The 22657-nt window shown below is 49.0% G+C and overlaps 1 protein-coding gene and 1 long non-coding RNA gene across 12 annotated transcripts in view; both read left to right on the forward strand.

The window, feature by feature from the left end:
• CYRIB (CYFIP related Rac1 interactor B) overlaps window positions 1-8897 on the forward strand; it is a 143997-nt gene extending 135100 nt beyond the window's left edge. For all 10 annotated transcript variants that reach the window (XM_070477004.1, XM_070477005.1, XM_020875194.2 and 7 more), the window contains 5 exons: window positions 195-311; window positions 1311-1390; window positions 2614-2740; window positions 4229-4299; window positions 8153-8897. In XM_070477004.1, coding sequence (XP_070333105.1) covers window positions 195-311; window positions 1311-1390; window positions 2614-2740; window positions 4229-4299; window positions 8153-8216 — 459 coding nt within the window. In that variant the 3' untranslated portion in view covers window positions 8217-8897. The remainder of the gene's footprint in view (window positions 1-194; window positions 312-1310; window positions 1391-2613; window positions 2741-4228; window positions 4300-8152) is intronic.
• Window positions 8898-12993: 4096 nt separating this feature from the next.
• LOC110125912 (uncharacterized) lies at window positions 12994-20916 on the forward strand. Of its 2 annotated transcripts, none has more exons than XR_011491396.1 (3): window positions 12994-13079; window positions 14923-18101; window positions 18211-20916. It is a non-coding gene; the product is annotated as an uncharacterized lncRNA (long non-coding RNA). The 2 variants fall into 2 exon arrangements; XR_011491395.1 differs by having other exon boundaries at window positions 13073-13162.
• The last annotated feature ends 1741 nt before the right edge of the window (window positions 20917-22657 follow it).

The raw sequence follows: 22657 nt of genomic DNA on the forward strand, positions 1-22657 counted from the left end.
TTTCTTTATATTTTAATCTTTTTTCTTGTTAAAGGTAATGTAAGTGTTGTGTACATTTGAGGCTCTAAAATGTAAGCATATTTATTATTAATAGATTAGGAAGCATTAGATAGGCACCTTGCCTAGATCCTTTTATAATATTATTTTATTAATAACTTAGGAGCTGATATTAAGTGCCCTTATTTTCCACACAGGCAGAAGGAGAAAATGAAGTAAATAATGAATTGGCAAATCGAATGTCTTTGTTTTATGCTGAGGCAACCCCAATGCTGAAAACCTTAAGTGATGCTACAACGAAGTTTGTATCAGAGGTAGGCATTGCCTAGGAAGTTATTCTTTGTGTCATTCCTCTTCAGCCTGTGTCCAGATAGGATGGGCTCAGTGAGTCTGCTACAGATCCTCTAAGCTGATAGATGCACCTTGTGCACTGACTCTAGTCCTGTCCCCTGAGACCCATGTGTACACACCTGCCACCTATCGGCAATCACCCTTAGGATGGATAGTCGACACCTCCATGGTCTGCTGACCACAGTGAGGTCTTGACACTGTACAAGCAGATAACTTAAGGGGTTTCATCCCCAGTTCCTTTCTTTATCTCATCCCTACGTCCACTCCATCAGACAAGGCAGCATTATTGGTTCTCCTTACTAAAGTGTACCTGAGTCTGAGAGCTTTACCCTTTACCACCTCAAGCTACCTCTCTGGGGCACCCCACCTCTTCTTGCCTGGATTTCTGCATTCATGCTCTGACCCACTGTGGGCCTGTCTCCCGAGTGTAGCCAAGTAGTCTTAAGACCCAAACCACATTCCCTTTGTTCTTGGCGTAAAGGTTTCCGGTTTGGGAAGTTAAAGAGGGAGGGGGTCGCATGTATACCTATGGCTGACTCACGTTAATATATGGCAGAGGCCAAAAATACTGTGAAGCAAGTTTTTCTTCAATTAAAAATAAATAAGTTTTGATGGGGGGAAAGGTCTCCAAGTGACTTCCCAGGGCCCTTAGGATCAAATCCACATGTTGTATATCTCTTGGGGCATCGTCTGCATGTTGTGACTATTCCCGCCCAGCTCTCAAATGTAAGGACTTGTTGAGAGATGGGAGGATCTCAGCTGTCTTGCTCCTAGCTGTGTCCTCAGAGCTTAGAACAGTACCTGGAATCTAGTGCATTTCTTTTTCTAGTGCATTTTTTAAAACAAAATTTAGAGGAGGAATCAGATTTTAAAGTTGATAATTTTTCATGTTATGCTAGGTTTCAGATTTTTCTTAAGTAATAGCTCTTCATCACTCTTTTGTTCTCTGTACACTTTTACAGAATAAAAATTTACCAATAGAAAATACCACAGATTGTCTAAGCACCATGGCTAGCGTGTGCAGAGTCATGCTTGAAACACCGTGAGTATTTGCTGATGTTTTTCACTTGAACAGTCCTGTTGAAATGATTGACAAAGTTATGAATATGGCATATTTGGGAGGTGGAATTAACTATATCCCAAGTATATAATAAAATAATTACACAGCTTAATGTAGGTTCTGGTTAAATGTATAAAGTACATTTGGTTTTCAGGTTCATCAGACCATCAGATGCTTCAGAATAGGGTTACTGTGTGCTTTTGAGGGGATAGGGGAAGAACTTTAAAGCTCATCTGGTTATGCCTCTCAGATACTCTCTTTCCTTTTCAAAGAGTACTTTGCCTTTTTGCTAGAGGGCTAGAAATATTCTTAAATGCTATCCCTTCCTCTCAACATTAGTTATTAGTTCTCAGTCTTCTTTTTTCTTCCTGACACTAACCTAAATTCTTTCTGGGTTTCTCCTCTCTGTCAAACCATTTGTAACATATACCACAGTGCTTTCTGTCTGGATTTTCCTGTCAGCAGGCAGAAAGAATTTTTCCTATATTCCTGAATAGTATGATTTTATTATATAACTTTAGTTTTGTGGAGCTTTTTTCCCCCAAAACAATATTATATGCTCATCTTATTGGGAAACCTTTTGAAGTAAGAGAGCAACTGCTTATCATCATAACGTCGTCATTCTCATCTAGGGGAGCAGGGTCCTGGGGAGTGAAGGGACTTGTGCACGGTGATTGACCTCACACACCTGCTTGGGTGTCTCCATTGTGGTCTGGACTCTCTGCTATGCCATTGCCTTCCTTGTAGACTAAAAGTGCTGTTTCCTTTTTCCCATTTGAGAGAAGACTATGATTGAATTTTAGAATATTAAAATCCTGCAATACAGTAATATGTTTAGATCAAGTAAGCATCTATAAATGCCAATACTTTCTCTATTAAGCTAGTGGCTTTTCTCATCACATTGATGATGACAACCTTTCAAAGCACCCCTCCGCAAACTTTTACTTTGGGGCTACTTTTAATCTCTCTAAAATTGTCTGATCTCCGCTGAGCAGAAGGGGCGAGATACCAACACGCATATAGAGACCAGAATGTAGAAGTAATAACTGTTCCGCCCCCTCATTTCTCTGGGAATCTCGTTGCAGAAAAGGTGAGGGTATAGTCTCAGCATCCCTTTTATATATCAGCAGGATATAACTTTGAGCATCAGCCAGCTCATGAGTCTGTGATGGGCCTCATCCACTTTTATGTTTCCTACCCTCCAGGGAATACAGAAGCAGATTTACAAATGAAGAGACAGTGTCATTCTGCTTGAGGGTAATGGTGGGCGTCATAATACTCTATGACCACGTGCATCCAGTGGGAGCATTTGCCAAAACTTCAAAAATTGATGTAAGTTGTATTTGTTTTTTATGTAATTCCAAGTAATGTCAAACATAAGTGGAAACCATAGACTTTTATTTAAGGAGCTGGCCGGCTACACTCTGTCTCAGAATTTAGTTTTATAGTTTGTGATAATGGTAGATTTTGGTTTTCGCTCCTCTCATGTTATTTCTTAGAGCCCAGATACAGGTGGAATAGAATGAATGAAGGTAACTGCACTGTTTTAGAGTATCTCCTTGTGGAGAAGCCTCATTCATAAAGTGGTACTTCCACATATTTGGCAGTATATGTAAATAAATAATGAAACATAAAAAAATCTTTTTATTGTATCCTTTCATTCCTTTGACCGAAGGCCATTTTTAAACAAAAGCTTTACTTTCAAGTACGTATTAAAAGCCAGTAGAGGTGCCCCAGTGAAGAAAGCTGAAGATTATATACTGTCCCTTCTCCTCCCAGTCATCATCATTTGTGGTTGTAGCCTGAGTTTTTCTACTTTGTAATTTCTTACCTCACTCATACCTGGTTCATGAGAATTTTAACCAGTATTTATTGAGAATTGTCTTCCAGTTAACCTTTGACAGACTCTTGGCATTTCATGTATAGAGGACTGATGATTAGTCAGTCTTCTTATCTTCATCTATCCTATGTAAAGAGAAATAAATCAACATTTTTTGAACCATTACTGTGTCCCAGGAATTTTAACATTTGTTCTCTCATTTAACTTTGAAAATACTCTTAGGATGTAGGTGTTATTTCCCCTGTATCAATAGAGAAATAAAGTTTAGGGAGATTTCTTAATGTAACTGCTAGTGAACGGTACCTGGATTTTGAACCCTCGTCTCCATGGCTTCCAGAGCCTGTGGTGTTTCTGCCATGCTCTGCTTTCTCACAGGAATCAGGCTCATCTTCCGTGCAGATCATTTTCATCAAGTTGTTCCCTTTCTGTGAAGCCTGTGACATGTCTCTGCTGCCACCCCCGTCAGTTCCCCATGAGTCCTCCTGGCTTTTGAGGCCTTCTGTGAACTGCCCTGTGCGATTCACCTTAGCCCTCTGCACGTGCTGAGCTTTCTTACTTTTTTTATTGGGTTCATGTACCTGGAAGGCGCTTCTTTTTCTCACCAGTGTGTCCGCTCTGTCCTTTAAAAGGCTGCTCAGCAGCTTTTCCAGAAAGTCCTGCATTAGTAAACCCTTCATTTTCTCATTAGTGTGTTTGGCACTTCTGTTCGTCTGACTTGGTTTCCAGAAAGTTTTGCCTGATTGGCAAATTGAAAATAACACTTGAGTAGATCCCCCCCCCCCCCCCATTCTAAGAATAATTGTTTTGACATTTCTACTGTGTAATTTCTCATGAGTGCCATAGTTACGGAGCTGGTTTAACTGTTATTAACTGTTTTGAGAATGAATGTTTTGAGAAATATTAACAGTATTAACTGTTTTGAGTATGAATGTTAGATGAAAAATCAGTGTTTCATGTTTTCTGTTTTGTTTTCTGCTTAGATGAAAGGCTGTATCAAGGTTCTTAAGGACCAGCCTCCGAACAGTGTAGAAGGTCTTCTCAATGCTCTCAGGTGAGTACGCGCACAGGTACACGTGGATAAGATGAACATGTTAAGATGTTTCAGTGTGTGAATAACACATAAATGTTAGAAATGTGAAGATCTCATGTTGCTTATTGGTAGTCTTGCTTTCAAATATTGGTCACAGTATTTTTTATAATGAAGAATGTGTGTGTGTGTGTGTCCCACTGAAAATAGCAGTTTCATTTCTTTGCCGTGGAGTGTGGCTTTCACTTTTCTGCCCACCTCAAAGGAAGGACTGCTTATTTGTTGTTTTAATAAAAGCAATTGTATAAAACTCAGAAAACAGGAAAATTTTAAGAAGAAAATATGGAACCCTCACTATTTTGAAATAAACCACTATTAACATTTTGGTATATACCCTTCCAGTGTTTTTTTTTTTTTTTTTTAAACATTTTGATGCATATCCTTCCAGTTTCTTCTTAAAATACTTGTATATAGCCATAGCTTTATATAAAAGTTACCTTTTACAAAATAATATTATACAAACTTTTATAGCTGAACTTTTCCCTTAGTATAGTATAATTATATTTCTGTGTTTATACTACAGATCTTTATTACTTTTGTGCATTTTTTATAATGAAAATAAAGCAGTCATTAGTTGATGTCTGTCTTCTCAGTTTAGACTTACTTGATTTAGTTACTAAAGCTCCTTCAAATCCTGGACTATTTTTAAATGAAAATCTCAACCCATTATAGAGTCTTGACTACATAGATTTAATTGGTAGTTATCATTTCCCTAATGTAAAAGATGATTTGCTTGTTACTTGATTGTTTTGTGTTTGAACACAAAAACTGTGTGAACGAAGATATTTATTCAGTGACTTTTTGAAGTCATAGGCCATTGTAGTGCATTGTAATTCACAGAATAAACTGATTTCCAATATAGTATTACCTTCTTCACATGTTTCATGAGCAAAACAGATTGTTTATTCTTTTTGGACACTTAGTCACATCTGGTGCATCATTAAGCAGAATCTAGGCTGTGTCATTTCAGCTGCATGGAACTGTGAAATTATTTTATTAAGATGATGAAAAGTATTCTATAAGCAGTGACTGTCTACATAAAGATGGTCTATTCTGGGGGTGGGGGTGGGAAGAAGGCTCAAAAGGGAGGGGAGATATATATATATATGTATGTATAATTAACAACTGATTCTCGTTGTTTGGAAGAAACCAGCACAATGTAGTAAAACAATTATCCTTCAATTAAAAGAAAAATTAAAAAAAGATGTGTTCTAAGTGAAAAGCAGAGTGATTAAGGAACATAAAATAACAACCAAAAAAAAAATCCTTATGTCAAACTGTTTCAACTGTAAGCCTATCAAAAACCTTAAATTCTTTGAATTTTTTACTCTGGAGACTTCTCACTGATTGTATCAATATTTACGGTATTGTGATTCTTGCTGCTTGATCCCTTTCCGAGGATTCCTCATGTCGCAGTCAGCCTGAGCTGTCTCCCAAGCCCTTTCCTTTCTGATTGGTTAGGCTCTTCCAAAGCTAGCAAGTAACAGGAACTCTTTTTTTCCCTAAAGTAACCAGAGGTCTAGGACGTTTTAGTGTAGCATTTATTTACCCTGAAGAGACTGTGCTTCCAACAGTAATTTAAAACACAGAGTTCACTTCTGTTTTTCACAGTGTAAAAGTAATTTGGTGTGGGACAGAGGAGGGCAGTGGCAGTGAGTGCAAAGTGTTGATGTCCACCCCAAACACGCTGTGTTTGAGAGAAAGGGGGAGAAGACTCACTCTCTGCCAGGTGAGGCGAGAGCGTAGCTGTAGGTTTCCTTTCTAAATAATATCATAGAAGTCAGAAAATAAAAGTTCACTGCAGAGATAACTCCTGAGCTGTTCTCACTCATAGTGAAACACATATGCTATGTCCGCTTGTTATTTCCCCCAGGGAGATTTTGTGAGGTTAACCAGCATACCTGTTGTGATGTAGTAGTGGTTATAATTAGTAACAGTTTTATATCACCATACATTTACCATGCAGTTTCATGTCTGGGGCTGTATTGCCTCTTCACCACAGCTTAGTGAGGTAGCTGGTGGTATGGGCCAGTGGAGGTGTCTCCATCCTACAGTAGATACCTGAAGCTCTTGAGAGACTTAAAGATGATACAACTAATAAATGTTGGGGTCTATCTTCAGATTCAGGGTTTTATTCTTAAAATCCCATATACTTGATACTGCATTATCAAGCCGCACGTTTACTCTGAGATTAGTCATTGCACTCCGGAATCATCTGGATGGAAGGGAAATGCAGATTCCCAGGTTACCACCTCCAGAGAGTCTAGTCTGTCCGTTAGGTCTGGGGAGGGGACGAGGCTCAGGCATCTCATTTTATAAACAAGCACCCTGTGTGTTGTAGATAATGTTGGTACTTTGAGAACACTGCTTAAACTAAACCAACCTAGCTCTTAACATGCTTCACTCAGAGCGAAGAAGATACTGTTAAGAAAGCATTTTGGAATCCCAAAGTGCTGTGCAAGTGTTGTTATTTCTGTCTCTACAAAATAGAACACATTTTTTGCTGCATTATTTTCTTTTTAAAGTGAATAGCTTATTTATTACAGATGCTCACTCCATCCTTTTCCTCGGAGTCAAGTTTTAAATAATATAGTTGCATGTATATATATATATAGATATAGATATAGATATAGTTGCTTGTTTTGAATACTTTTCTGTAGTAATGATATAGTTCCCTGCAACTGACACTATGTAATGAGGAGAAAGCAATGAGCCATGTCTATATTTTACAGATGGAGAAAAGGAACCAAGTTTCTTTGATCATAAGAGAAAGAGAAACAAAGAAAACTAGAGCTGGGAGTTCAGGTTCAGTGCTAGATAACTACCTTTTTTATTAATTTATTAAGTTTATTTTTAAACTTAAATAGTAGTTTCTTTTCTTCAGTAGAAAAGTCATATACTCTTGGAAAAGGACTTTTGTGTTTATGTGTGAAGTGAAATAATGCCATTCATCTTCACTTATACGTTGTGTTATTTTCACTTGTATTAGATGCCATTAGCCTTTTCTTGATGAAAATGTGAGGATGAACTGTCTTAAATACAAAGGAGAACAGGAGTTTGTAAACTGCTTCTGTAAAGGATCAGAGAAAAAGCAAATATTTTAGGCTTTATAGGCCCCGTGACATCTGTCAAGCTATTCAACTCTGCCCTGGAGAAGGAAATGGCAACCCATTCCAGTATTCTTGCCTGGAGAGTCCCGTGGATGGAGGAGCCTGGTGGGCTAGAGTCCATGGGGTCGCAAAGAGTCGGATTGACTGAGCAACTTCACTTTCACTTGTAGCAGGAAGGTGACCATAGACGATACGTAAGTGAATTAGCATGGCTCTGTTTCAGTGAACTATTATAAGCACTGAAATCTGAATTTGATGGAATTTCCACATTAACGTGAAGTACTATTTTTTTTTTTACTTTTTCTCTCAGCCATTTAAAAATGTAAAAACATGCTTAGCTCACAGGCCATACAAAAATAGATGATAGGTTGGATTTGATCCATGGGCTATAATTTGCCAGCCTTTGATACTGGACAGCTATTTTCCTTTGAGAGGGCAGTTATAGATAATTGTTTACTGTAGAATCTAACCAACCTTTTCAATGAGGTAGTTCGTTCTAAATGAGTAAAGCCGCCATTGGATGTTCTGTTTAAAGGTAAGAGGCGCATCCGTCAGCAGGGACTGAAACGGGGTACAGCTGGACTGAAGAGACCTCCTTTTGTAAGACAAGATCTCCTGGCCCGTTGTTGCTCTACCATAATTACAGAACCTGATGCAGGTTGTGGTGGTTTTTTTAACCCCCTAAAATGGATGTTCTTCCCTCATAGGTACACAACAAAACATTTGAATGATGAGACTACCTCCAAGCAGATTAAATCCATGCTGCAATAACAGTTCTGGAAAAGCAACCTGCTGTAGACAGAAGACAGTGTTCCGCAGTGACTGAGAATGCACAGTCTTTAGTGATTGCGACTATATCTCGTTTACTCCTGCTTTTTATTTCTTTCCTCTGTTCCTCTCCCTCTTTTTTAATCATGTTCTTGATCTTATGACTTCTTTTCTGTGCCAAAATCAGTAAAGTTATACTCTGAAGGGATATTGTCCTTTCAAACAGGCCATCTAAGGCAGCTAATTATGCATCGCATTGGGGTCTCTACTGAGAAAAATTCTGTGACTTGAACTAAATATTTTTAAATGTGGATTTTTTTTGAAAAACTAATATTTAATATTGCTTCTCCTGCATGGCAAAACTGCCTATTCTGCTATTTAAAAACCCTCAATGACTTTATTTTCTACTGCCGCTTTTTTCATGTGCAGCCAAAATAAAAATGTTTAAATTAACTGTGTTGTACAAATGGTACCCAACACACACTTTTTTTAAATTAGTAAGACTTTTGTTTAAAGTTTTAAGTTTGCATTTTGACTTTTTTTGTAAGGATGTATGTTGTGTGTTTAACCTTTATTAACTAACGTTAAAAAACTGTGATGTGTGCGTAGAATATTACGTATGCATGTTCATGTTTAAAGAATGGCTGTTGATGATAAAATAAAAATCAGCTTTCATTTTTCTAAGTGTGGTTTGGTTTACTGATGTTTTGTTTCTGGGTCTGTAGAGTTTTCCCTATGTGTATTTTTTGGAATGTATGTGTACAGTACATTTTTCCCCTCTTCTTTTAGGGGAGAGCTGGGTCTTTTTTATTACTTTAATTGCTTTAAAAATCTTGCTGAGTACAAGACGACTATTGGTGGTGGTGGTGGTTTAGCCACCGAGTCCTTTTCCGACTCTTTGTGACCCTTTGGACTGTAGCCCACCAGGATTCTCTGTCCATGGATTTCTCCAGGCAAGAATGCTGGAGTGGGTAGCTGTTTCCTTCTCCAGGGGATCTTCCTGACCCAGGGATTGAACCCTGTGTTGCAGGTGGATTCTTTACCGAAACTGAGCCACCAGAAAAGATCCCTAGTAATCTTGTCATACTTGACTTTTATCCTTGATTTCCTCTTGCATGGATGTAGCAACAGAAGGGAAACTACACCTTTGCTCAAAGGGCAGTTCTCAGGAGCAGAAAGGTTGCAACTTGAAATAGCATGTGGAGGGAAGAACAGTCCTGAGTCCTGGGAGGAGAGTGAGTATATGAGGGACTTCTGAGGAGAAACTGAAGGCCGCAGTGTCACTAGTGGTAGGAAACTTCGTGTGCTTATTACTTTAAGATCATAAATCTTAACCATAAAGTGCCCTAATGGGGAGAACCTGCTTAAGGTTTGTCTAGTCCAACCATGATGGGTTAAGGGTTATCTGTGGGAGAAAATCCCAGAGAATTCCATCCATGTCTCTGGTTCACTAGTACCAAATGGCCACGCCCACAGCCTGTCGTGATAGAATCCCTGCTCTGTCACCTCTCTGGCCTCGGTCTCCCTCTCTGCCACCCACAGCCTGCAACCAGCCAGGCTCAACTGCGTGCTGATCAGATTGTTCTACTCGGTATGACACTTTGTAACTTGGGTCCCACTGGTCTCTGAGCCTGTCATCCCCTTCCTCCCTCACGTTCATCTGAGGAATGTCAGCTCTCGTCTTTGGAGGATCAGCTTGTGTCGCCTCCTTGACAAAGCCTTGGGGATAACTCGAGCCACCTTCCAATAAAGAAAGATGTAATGTTAAATAGTCCCCCTTCCCCGAAGGTAAGTCCATCTGGAACCTGGAGATGCCCTGTCACTTGGAAAAAAGGGTATTTGCAGCTGACATTAAGTCAAGGATCCGGAGATAAGACCATCCTGTATTACATGGGGTCCTAAACCAAATGTAAGAGGAAAGGAGGGGAACCGGACATAGCAGAGGCCGTGTGAAGGTGGAAGTGTGAGTGGAGGAAGCTGTGTGTCTGCAAACAGGGTCCAGGCTCGCTGACAGCACTGGAAGCGGGGGAGCTTTCTCCCAGAGAGCCTCGCCAAAGAAACCAACCCTGCCAACACCTTGGCTTCAGAATTTTGACCTCCAGGACTGGGAGAGAAGAAACGCCTTGCTTTAAACCACACAGTTGAGGCTAGTTCATCATGGCAGCCCTAAGACTCATACAAGTGTCTCATCCAACAGTGCTGCCATCTCACCGGACCGCTTTCCTCATCCCGTGAGAACTTAAGAGCCTCATCTGATGTCCCTTCGGCGTCCCAAGGATTTTTCCCAGTACCTGGATCTAAGGAGGTGCCAAGTGTAAGTGCTTGAATGGATATAAATTAAAAATGATGTTGCAGCTGAAGTAGATGTAGTAATACTGCTGTGGCCTTTGCCGTTAATGTATTTTGTGGTCTCCACATCAGAGAACAAGTGGAAGTTTCTTTCAACCTCCGACCAGGCCTCAGCAAACTCTGCGAGCCAGTCCTCCTGCCACCTATTTCTGTACAGCCTGAGAACTAAGAATAGTTTCTACATTTTTAAAAGGTTGGCAGAAGTCAAAACTATATTTTGTGGCATGTGTAAAATACATGACATTCAAATTCCAGTGTCCATAAATAAAATGTTACTGGAACACAGCCTCACTCATTTGTTTACATGTTACTTTTGGCTGCTTTTGCGTTACAACAGCAGAATGGAATTCTTGTGACAGGCCATATGGCCCTCAGAAAGTTGACCGATCTCTAGTTCCAAGAACAGGTGTCTTTGAAAACCTCAAAGAGGTTGAGGTTGTTGGAACCACGGAACAACAGTTTCCGTGTGTGGGAAGCACGGTGCTGCGTAGTGTTATAAGGAGCCATCTCTGCTTCCAGAAAGTAGGTTTAGTTTGGTTTAGTATTTACCATTCAGATAGTAAGAAGTTCCTCCAGATCTGATCTTTATTCATGTCTATCCTCAGAATGAAGGATTGTGGAACTGGCCACGGGCTCATCATGAAAGAGACCAGGCTTAGTAAGCAGGTCTGCCCGGTGTGCTGGAGGGAGGCATGACTCCGCTCTGCAGGTGAATCTCCTGCCGCTCTAAGCCTTTTACCCCCTCAACCTCTAAAACAGCCTAGTTAGTACCGCTTTACTCATCCGGTACTCCAGCCCCTACGCCTCCCTTCTTCACAGGATAAAGTTGCTTCCTCTCTTACACCAGCAACACCCCTCATGATGTGTTCTTCATCCTGTTTCTGCAGCCCTCAACCTCTGGATGAGTAAAACTTCTCACTTGGCTGTTTTCCCACTTTAGAGAGTTGGATTAAGAAGCATGCTGGACTATTTTAAGATTGCTCCAAGTATTTTAGACTTAAGGCATTTGTGCTCAAACGCAGGTCTTTGAAGTTGAAATGCCATACTGATTCCATTTGAGATGGCAGTAATTGCTACTCCACAAATTCTTAGAAAATTATCCCTTATTTCACATATTTCAGTCTTTACATGGTGACCCTAGAAGACGGCGGTGGAAAGACCTGTAGATTAAAACTCAGGAAACCCCACCCACATTGCTTCTTTGGAACTCTGTCTTGCCAGTCAGTAAGATGAGAGTGAAGACAGTATCTCTAACCCTTGATTCCATGTCATGCAGTACATGTCTTTTCTATCTACACTGCCAGATGCTGCGGCATTTGTGTGAACAGTCACAGTGCAGACTCCCGAGGTGGTGGAGCTGCGTTTAAAACTCGTAACTTTGGACGAGTCTCGTGTGTCCGCGTTGATGCAGTGGAATACTTGAGGTACCTGCCCCTCTGCTGCGGCCCTGGGGGCTGTGCTGGCTGGTGCTGTACTGTCTGTCTGCACCAGGAGTGCTGCCTGCCAGTCTCGTTGTGACCATCATGATGTCTGTATTGTAGCCTATTTCAGAGGTCATGTCCATGAACGTGTATGGTTCTCCACTTATCCCAGAGTTGTCCCCAGCACCAGTTCTGACTACTTTCCTCAGTCTAGGAGGGTATCATTGGGCAAAGATGCCCAATTTTAATGATCTTTAGAGATCCTATAACTGATGAATAGTAATCAGTTACTGTGATTGCTACTAGTGTGTAATCACTCACCACTTACTGTGGTGCTGTGTGCCGGTGCTAAGTCGCTTCAGTCGTGTCCAACTCTGTGCAACGCTATGGACTGCAGCCCGCCAGGCTCCTCTGTCCATGGAATTCTCCAGGCAGGATTACTGGAGTGGGTCGCCGTTTCCTCCTCCAGGGCATCTTCTAGACGTAAGGACTGAACCCGCGTCTCTTAGGTCTCCTGCACTGGCAGGCAGGTTCTTCACCACTGGCATCACCTGGGAAGCCAGAACTTCCTGTGTGTGTGTACGCTTAGTCGCTCAGTCGTGTCCGATTTGGGACGCCATAGACTGTAACCTTCCGGGATCTTCCGTCCATGGGATTCTCCAGGCAAGATGACTGAAACTTACTGTGAGGTAGTGCTATTTCTCTAACTGGGCAGGCGATTAACTGCCTATTTGAAACCAAAACTAGCAGCGTAATTATCTTAAACACAGCGCCCTGGTCTAGTGGTAACTCCAGCAGCGCTCACAGCACATTCTGGTGTCAGAAACTGTAGTACCTGTTCACAGCCCACCTAGACAGTGTCCTCAGACCGAAGATGGGTGCCGGGTGGGGCTTTCGTGGAGGAGAGCGGCAGTTTTCTGGGGGTGAGAAGAGGGCACGTGGGGAGCAGAGGCAGCCAGTGGGGAGGGCGGAGCTGTCGGGGCCACCGGAAGACGGGCTTTCCGTCTCCTCGTCAGCAGGCTCAGGGCGGAGGCGTGACCGGATCTGACGTATTTGACGAGGTTCACTCCAGCCGCTGTGCCAGGGACAGAATGAGGTGAGCAGGGACAGAGGCAGGGAGGCCGGGTGAGCCATTGCAGTCACCGAGCAGAAATGGTGGCGGGTCATCGAGTGGACGTGGTGAGCAGGGACCAGAGCTGGGATATGTTCTGAAGGCAGAGCCCCCAGGGACCCTCCACAGACCGGAAGTGCGTGTGTGACAGAAGAGTCCAGGGCCATCTTGGCCTGGAGCCTGGGCACCTGGGAGGAAGGGGCTGGGCCCAGGTGCCAGGAGCGTGCCCTGCAGAGTGAGGGGTGGTTTCTAGGTCCCGGAAGCACCGGCTCCTTGCTCCAGGCAGGGCTTCTGCTGTGGGCACCTGGCATCTGTTGGTCTGGTTGTGGGGTGGGGGCGGGGGGTCCTCCAGGGAGCATTTGGCCGTGAGAGGCTGCGGGGAGGGGTAGGGCTGTGGAGGGTGGACCGCGGGACAGTCTGTGTAGGGGAGAGCCTCCACTCTGCAGGTTCGATCCCTTTCTGCCCCTCTCCTGCTTTACAGCTCCCCGGCCCCACTTCCCCCATCTGTAGAAGTCAATCTCCACGGTCCCACCTCAGACCTGGAGTAGCTGTTGAGGCAACACTGGCTTCTGGGGTCCTGAGAGGGGAGAGCTGCTCCCAGGGTTCAAAGGCGGCGGAGGCGCCGATGCCCAGACCCCCGGGGCCGCGGCGCAGCTCAGCTGTCCCAGCTCTGTGGCCAGCCCCAAGCTAACAGCTCCTGGAGCCCCGGACTTAGCTGCTGAAAGGAGAGTTCAGATAAGAATCATCCCGTGAGGGCCAGTGGGTGGGCTCGCTAGTGGTCCTCCAAAGGGAGGCAACCACCATATGTAAGCTTGCTATTCAAGGGGCGCAAACATGAGAAGACATGTTCAGAGAGGTGGAGAAGCTTGCCTGAGGTCACACAGCTACTGACAGGGACAATTTTCAGTCGAAATCTGCTGGCCTCAGAGCCCTTGCTCAACATATTATTTTTCTCCAACTTTGATGACAGAATCCTCACTTTCTACAATAGAACCAGTTTAATTTAATTATTATCAGTGTTGATTCATTTATGACCACATTTCATTTGAGGAAAAAGCTGCTTTTCAAGAAAGTTTAACTTAAAGATATATGTGTTACGGAAGAATATTATGTGCTCACCAGACCATAAGAGAGAAGGCTTTTGTTGCCACTGGACATCCATTCCCTCCCTAGCCAAAGGGAAGACTTTTGCTGGGAGAGAAGACTGGACAGTTTGTGTGATGAAGTTTAGAGATGGAAAGAAAGGATTTTCATGAAGATCATGTATATGGACTCATTTAATGTTCTTTAAGACACACACGAGTTAAACATTAATCCCTTTTAAATTACTTGTGGCTCATTAACTTATTAAAACATGGGCCTCTCTGAGCCCACAGAGCAACAATGCAGGAGGCTTGATTTATTTGATTTTGGCAGTGCAGAGTGAAAAGCGTGTGTGTTCTTGTTTTCCCCACAAGGAGGAGCCCCTGTCCACACTCCTCAGACAGAATTGAGGACGCTCAAATGTGGTGAAAGCGTGACATTGGTGCGTTGGTTCCAGAGGAGGGCCTTCCAGAGATTGGTGTGAGGTCTGTGAAGACCCTCTTGCCTGAAACCTCACTTCTCAGGCTACAGAGACTGTTTAATGGCACGCAATATACTATACTTTTTTAAAAGTAAATGTATCAAACTAAGTTACTGAATCTTTCTGCAAGATATATGAGTGATGGAAAAATTACTGAAAGGATAAACATCAGAATGTCAATATTGGTTATTTCTGAGAAGTGGAATTAAGGAGATTAAAATGTTCTTCATTCCTTTCTGAAACTTTTTTTTTTTTTTTTTACAGTGACCACTGTTTTGATTGTCAGACAAGTTTCACTGGTAGAAGAGAATATATCAAGTGCTCCTGCTGGGTGATCTCCCTGCCTCTGAGCGCTTTACTCATTTCCGTCTGGGTGGGCTCTTCTAGGAAGAGCACGGCGCTGGGAGTGGGGAGACCTGGTCCTGGCTTCCGGGTCTTCCTCGGCCCCCCGTGCATGGCCTGACCCACACCTGTGCACACCCACACTGCCCACTGCGCACACAAACACTCACAGCCCTGAGCCCGCACCCCGGTCCGTAGTGAAATCCCTGAACGGTGCCGCTGGGTGACCACGGAGCAGTTTGAGCACCGCTCTCATTTTACAGGTGGGGAAACGGGCTGAAGGAGAGTGCAGGGCGCTGAGATGAAGGGGAGGCTGGCCAAGTCCTCTGTGAACCCGGAGAAGGTCGGGCAGCTTCTTCCTCAACAGCGATACCATTCTAACAACGACATGCCACAGGAAGAGCCGACACCCAGGCACTGTGCTGAACGCTTTATTTACAACTTTTAAAATTCTCACTACAATCCTACGGGCTAGGAATTCTGATCACCCCGTTTTATGAGGGGTGGTGATTTTACAGGAGAAAGCAGCATAAAGAGGGCAGGATATGCCCAGAGCTACCCAACTGTCGGCGATGGGGAGGGTGTTCCGGAACCAGCCTCTACAGGCCCTCCTGGAAGAATCTGATCCAAGGTAGGACTTGAGCCTAACTGGGGCCCCCGCTGCCCCAGACCTGGATGGGCGACTGAGGTCTGGGGGCCGGTCCTGAGAAGGAGAGACTAGCGTGAGCTGAGCCGTGCGGAGCCCCACCATCACCTGGGGCCACCTGCGTGGAGGCTCTGGGCCAGCCGCTCCCTGGAGTCTAGGCGGCGGGGCCCCTCGGGGAGCATGGGGCACCCTCCTCAGGCATTGGCCTGGGGGGCCGCAGGGCTGGGCTCGGCGAGGGATGCATAGAGTGCAGACAGCTGCGGCAGTGCCCCAGGGTCCCGGGTGACTGGGTGGCCCGGGCCCCGCAGCTCCAGCCCACAGCTCTCCACCAGGCTCCGGGTGAGGGCTGCATGCTCACGCTGCAGCCAGGAGAGGACTTCGGGGGCGGCGAGAAACCTGTGTCCTCCATCTGGTTGTAGTTCGGCTCTAAGATGCTCGCCACCGGTCAGGAATCACCCGGGGGGCGAACACACAGGTCTCCCAAGGCTGGAAGTAGCAGGACTCGCCCTGAGGGTGGGAGCCCGGGGCCTCTGATCACTGGCGCCCACGCCCCACCCCACCCCTGCCACCACACCTGAGCCTGGGGCCTTGCTCCCTGCAGAACTGGGGCTCCAAGGACTGAGCCCCCCAAATGCGCCCTTCCCTGCGCTGCCTGGGGCCTGTGGTTTCCTGCACCCCAAGGGCTCCCAGCCCCTGCATACGCTATTCTGGCTGGAAACCCACCCCATCTCTTCATCCAATAATTCCTGAATTGCATGGAGGGGCCCCCTTTTGGGAACACCCCTGGGCCCCGACAGCCGCCAACATAAGCTACACAAGACCCAGCGCGTCTCCCCCTTTGGGCACTGTCTGTGATTACCTGTTGGAGTCCCTACTTGACCAGCCTGTGTTCTCAGGCCCGAGCAGAGGGCCCGGCAGAAGGCAGGAACCCAGCCTAACCCCTGAATGAGCCTGCCTGTGGCTGCTGTGGTGGTCTGGGTCCACAGGGGTCGGAGCCCAGTGCGCCCCCCATGCCCCCGCCCCAGGCTCTCACCAGCTCCAGCTGCTGGGGCAGGACCCCCCTCTCCAGGCACTGGGCCAGCAGGCAGTGTTGGGTGGCACTCAGCGCTGCGGGGAGATGGGGGTGAGGGCCACCACAGGCCTGCGGCTCCCGGGAGGACAGGCTGGGATACTGGGGCCCTGAGGTGGGGGCACGCCCCACCTGGGATCTCTGGGGCCATCTTTCCCCAGAAGGTTCTAGAAGGTGGGATCTGTGCCTGCCCTGGAAGTGCTGCATAGCTTTCGGTAAGACCACTCCATGCCCCTCAGTTTTCCTAAATCACAATCTGTCAAGGGTGTGCGGGCGGCTTCACTGACTAAGGGCGTTCGTGGGTAGTAGCTCACCTCCGGGACTGGTGGCTTTGCAAAGTGGTTACTAACCGGGAGATGGCGAGACTGGCCCGGGCTCCCCGTGCTGAGCCAGCACGAGAACCCGGCCCTTCCTCCAGCCCCAGCCCACGGCGTCCTTTTACCGACTAGCGCTCCAAGAAGGCAGAGGATGGCCCTGCTTCTCGAGGGCGACAGGCCACCCGAGGGGTCCTGGAGGGTGCTTGCGATGAGGCCCCCAGGGCCACCCAGCTGTCCCGGCACCCCGGTGTCCAAGGCCTGCTCCAGCTGCGGGGAGCGGCGAGGAAGAGCAAAAAGAGGCAACTGTGGGTGCCCCTCTGTCCTCTGTCCACGCTCCCTGCCACCCAAGCTCCCGTCCCCACGCCCTGGGGCCCCAGCCCCTCACGGTGCCAGGGAGGCTGGGATGAGCCTGGGCTCAGCGCCAGCAGCGCTAGACCAAGGTCCCTCCTTGGGCTTCAGGGAGATCCTCACACATTCCTGCTGCTCATCCCCCCACCCCCTCCCTGCCCTGACCACCGGGCCCCTCACCCTGTTTTCTAGCTTCTATAGGGCCCGCAGGGGCTCTGGAGCAGCTCCCAGAGGGCAGCCAGCAGGGAGAGCTGCGGCTCCGAGGGCAGCCTGGCCAGGGCCTCCAGCTGAGCCCCCGCCTGCCTCCTCGGGCCCTGGAAGTTGGGCTCCTCACTGGGGACCCTGCCTGTGGGGCAGGTGTTGGCATCGCTGTGTTGTGCCCAGGCTCCTGCCCAGCGCCAGCCCCGCCCTGATCAGCCCTGGGGAAGCTCCATGTTAGGCAGAGCGCGCCTTTATGTGCTCACCCCTCCTGCCTTCCCTGGTACACAGTAGGCACTCAGCACGTTCTGAACACCTACTGCATGCCAGGTGCTGCACACCCATGGGGCTTATCCTCACCTTCCACCTTCCTCCGCTTCCCTCTCCTCCTCCTCAGTCGCTCACCCTGCCCAGGGCTGATGCTTCAGCTCAAGGAGAGGCCAATTCTCTGCCCCGTTCTGTCTGTTCCTCGGACCCCTGGACTGAGACCCCTCCACCCCATCACCCCTCTGGGATGGCTAAGGTAGGGCTTCTCAGGGTCTCAGCACCCCTGCAGAGGTGGGTGGGTGGGTAGATCTGGCAGAGTGGCCAGAGGGCCCTGCCTTCTGCCTCCTGTTTTGTTAACCATACAGGCTGCCTCCGGAGAGCCTTCCAGGTATCCAATGCTGCCCAGACATCATCACCGATCTTCCCGACTTGGGAAGAAAGCCCTGACCTCCCCTTGTGTGGTGGGGAGACCAAGGCTAGAGCTGGCACCTGGAGCCGGCCCACGAGCCCTGTGCTCACCGTCCTACCCACAGCCTGGTCCTGGGGTTTCGAGCGCATCTCCATCCACCCGGGGAGAGGACACAGGGCCCTCCCTGCCCGAATGACACGGGGTGACTGTGTGGGGTGGGAGGGGGGGCCCCGACAACGGGCTCAGGGCCTTCTCCAGAGAGGCAGTGATTTCTGCCTGGGTTCCTGAGCTCCGGGCAGGGGTCACTCACCTCCACTGGCATTTCTACAGAGCTTCCCTTCAGGCAGGTACAGTACAGCTGCGTGGGAGCAGGGGTAGAGAAAAGAGAAAAGTCCCTGGACCGCTGATGAGCAGGCCCACCCCTGGTCCACGTGATTCTCTTGTCTCTCCCTTCCCCAGGTCCAATGCCCCAGCCCCATCCCCACCCCCCGGGGCAAGCCGGGCACAGGCGGGGTGGTGAGGCCTCCCTGTGATCTGGCCTGGAAGCCCACTACGAAAGGCACCTGAGTGCTCAGGCCCATGAGGAAAGAGCCTCCCTCTTCCTCTTCCTGCCCCATACTCAGCAGCTGCCCCCCTCCACCAGCTCCTCCGGCCTCCACGTACCCCAGTGATCCTCCTCCATCACCAGCTGCAGCACCCTGTAGGCCAAGACAGCGCCCTGTGGGATGCCCACTGCCTTCTCCGTGGCCACGGTGCTCTGACCCTGCAGCTGGGAGGGGGCGGAGAGATTCTAAGACCTGCAGGAAGGGGTCTCAGGGCTAGACAGGAGCGGGGGATGGCGGGCACAGGGGGAGGGGCTGCAGGAGGCCGACGTGATGACCAGGGCCCACTGAAGTTGGAGGATCAGAAGGTGCAAAGGCAGGGGTCACTCGGGCACAGTAGGAAGGCACTCTGAAAAATAGGTTGCAGGTGAGACATTTCCAAAAATCCTAAGGCTTTCTGGGGTCAAAGCAATCTACAGTGGCACTCAAAGATCCCACTGCAAAGAAATGAGTTTTGTTTTGCCTCATCATGTGTCTTTCAGTGTTTGGAGGGTTCACTTCAGGAAGGGCTGAGCTAGAAGCCTGGGGCGTGGCAGTTTGAGAAACTCCATAGGTCGTCCTCTGTCAGGGGCAGCTGATGGAGGGGGCTCTTGGGAAGCTGGGACTCCTGAGGTGGGGCCAGGGGTGCCACCATCAGCACTGGATCCCACCAGAGAAGTGCTACTGAGAAGCAAGAGAACTATCCTGAGGAACAGATGAGACAAGAGTTTTGGAGACTGTTCTGTACAATGTCTGAGCTCCTGGACAGTATTCAGTTTGGTGGCCTGGAGACTGACCTCCAGGTGACCGGCCCCCACCTGCACTCACAGGGATGGTGAGAGGTGGGGCCTGGAGGTGATGCTGTGAGTGCAACTCGATCTGTGGGAGTCGAGATCCCCCTGAGCCCTAGAATGCTTGTGTGGGGCCCCGCCTCCCCCGTCACAGTGGGGACCGGAGGCAGCCCACGGATGCTGCGTGGCAGAAGAACAGAGTTGGTGAGGAGCAGGTCTGGGTCTTGAAGGCAGGTCGAAGGAACCCTGCCCATCCCTGCCCTTGGCATGTCCGGGGCACTCTTCTCACATCGCTGAAGAGTCTCACCCTGATTCCAGCCCAGCTTCGGGGACCAGAGAAGTCAAGCTCAGAGGGCCAAGTGACTTGCCCAAGGCAACACAGCCAGCCAGGGGCCGAGCTGGGGTTTGCAGCCAGATATGCCCAATTTCAAAGTTGCTGCGAAACCCCCTGCCCTGCGATACTGCTCCCCAGCAGCAGGTAAGACTCAACTGGGAGAGTCAGAACGCCAGCGACTGGGTCCTAGTCCACCCCAGTGAAAACTGTGTGCGTGTGTCTGTGTGAACTGGTATTTTTAAAAAGTCAAAAACCAACAAGACACCTCTCCAGGTGATTCTAAAATGCAGAGTTGACACAAGCGCCCAGGGACTCCACATTCCTGGTGAGAGGGGGTGGTTTGCCAGCAGTCGGGGGGGGGGCTCCTTGGTGGCTTTCAGCACCCGGCACACCATGTTTGCACCCCTAAGGTGCCCCCTGCACCCGGATGTGGCCCAGCTGGAGGAGAGTCAGCTGCCCAGCTCCCTCTGCTCGCCTCTGAAACGTGGCGTGCTGCGCGGCCTCCAAGGCCTCGGTCACCATGTACAGGCTCTCCTCCTTCCGGCTCTGCAACTCCTGGAGGAACGAGGGTCTCAGAGTCTTGTTTCCTGCCAGGGGTGCCGGTGGGGGCAGGGGAAGAGACAGAACTTGGAGGCGCTCTCCAGGGCTCCCCCACCTTGGGGCCTTCTGCAGTGGGCAGCCTGGACTCTGTGCTGATATGGGCGGGGGGTGGGGGGTTACAGCGGGCGCCTGGCCTGTACTCAGGACTAGAATTCAAGGTCAGTTGGGGGTGGTCGGAAAAGGGAGAAACAGAGGACTCTCAGACATCTACATCTGTCTTCTGCAGGACTTAAATGACCAGCCCAGAGGCTACCACTGGGCTTCCTGCCTGCTGAATCGAGCAAAAGGCATATGTTACTTAGTTTATGTGGTGTTTAAAACTGTTGAGATAATATTAAAATTGGTGGTAGTGGTGATGTAGTCGCTCAGTTGTGTCTAACTCTTGCGGCCCCTTGGACTGTAGCTTATCAGGCTCCTCTGTCCATGGAATTTCCCAGGCAAGAGATACTGGAGTGGGTTGCTATTTCCTTCTGCTATTTCCTCGATCCCTGAGCCAGGGATCGAACTGCAGTCTCCTGCATTGCAGGCAGATTCTTTACTGACTGAGCCACCAAAACCTCAGTTTTGGCTTCTCTCAAGAAAAACCAAAACGGTGCCACGGAGCTCATATTCCTGCCTGGCAACAAGTAGGTGCAGCTGTCAGCTTCAGCAGGCCTGCGTCCCCCAGTTTGCCAGAGTCCCCACCATGCCCTGTTGCCTTACCCTTGGCAGCTACCGCACTTCTGTTTTTCTGGCCTTAAAAACAACCAGGGGTTTGAAATCTCTGACTTAACACGAGTCCCTCTCACTGCCTACTCTCCCTTGCCCCGGGGGCGGGGGGGCCTTGCCCCTGGGTTTGCTGCTAATAGTGGACTCCCCCCATCCCAATCTACTCAGAAGCCTTCTCACCAGGCCCTCAAGTGGCCAGGACCTTGGGGCTTTTCCCTCCTGCCCCCGGCCCCAGGGACCTGGGCCCGCGGAGAGCAGAGCTCAGCCCGCCTGGCTGATGTTCCCATCAGGGTCTCCCAGGCGTTGGGGGACCCAGAGCAGCCACACAGCCCGCACGGAGCCACGGCTCACCAGGCCGCTGCCCGTCGCGCTCCCCTGCTGCCCGGGGCCAGGCTCACGCCCCCGTCACGGCTCCCGCCACCGTCTCCTGGAAGCGCTGCGGCTCAGCTCTATGGGGAAAGGGGTCCAGGCATGGGCCAGGGGGCCGGGGGCACCAGGCCTCTGCCTCAGGCCCCAGTTTGGCCTCCACCTCTCACCGGCTTGGTGTGACCCCGGGGTAAGAAGCCCTCAACTCCCGGAGCCTGAGTTTCCCCATCTCTAAAGGGGGCAGAAGAATGACAGGGTTTTCCCTCCGAGAGTGGTGGTCAGCGTTTACCGAGGAAATTGCCGACAGGGTCCCTGCCACCCAGCAAGCACTTGGTGCAAGTCAGTCACGATGGTGATTAAAGTGATGATGATGAGTGCTCATCAGAGAGCTGGGAGGAAGGAAGCGGTGCGCCCTGCTCCCCACGGCAGGCACGTGCTGCCTGGGGGTGCCCCTGGCGTGAGCCTGGGTGGAGGGGGCGTCGGCTTCCCCCCCAGGTGGACCCTTTCTCGAGCTGCCCTGCAGTCCCCTCCACTCTGCTGCCCGCCAGCCCCACCGGGGGGTACCTGGGATGGGGAAGCCGGGCTCCAGGGTGTCCACGAGGGAGAAGTCCGTGAGGATGAAGGGGGTGTCCCAAGGCCAGCGGGGGCGTCTGTGCTTCTTCCTCACCAGGCAGAAGGGGCGCAGGTGCAGGGTGCTGGCCAGGCTGTCCGCGGGCACCAGCTCACCCTTCCAGCCCAGCTCTCTGACCAGGCTCATGGTGTCCCTCGAGACCAGCGATGACATGTTCCTTGAGAGGTGAGAAGGGCGGGTGTCACCCAGGGCTGTGGATGTGGGGGGCCCTGGTGAAGCTGTCAGCCTGCTGAGTTTCTAACATGGGGGGGCCCTGAGCAGAGGGCCCCCCCACCCCCATGCCTGGGTGCTAAAGTCAGAATGTAGGTGGAAATCACAGGTGGTCAAAACCCCCTGGAACCATCCTTCCAATCACCCCCTACCTGCCTGCATGGGACCCCAAGAAACTCCAG

This window comes from Odocoileus virginianus, chromosome 15 (genome assembly GCF_023699985.2).
Source record: "Odocoileus virginianus isolate 20LAN1187 ecotype Illinois chromosome 15, Ovbor_1.2, whole genome shotgun sequence".
NCBI lineage: Eukaryota > Metazoa > Chordata > Mammalia > Artiodactyla > Cervidae > Odocoileus > Odocoileus virginianus.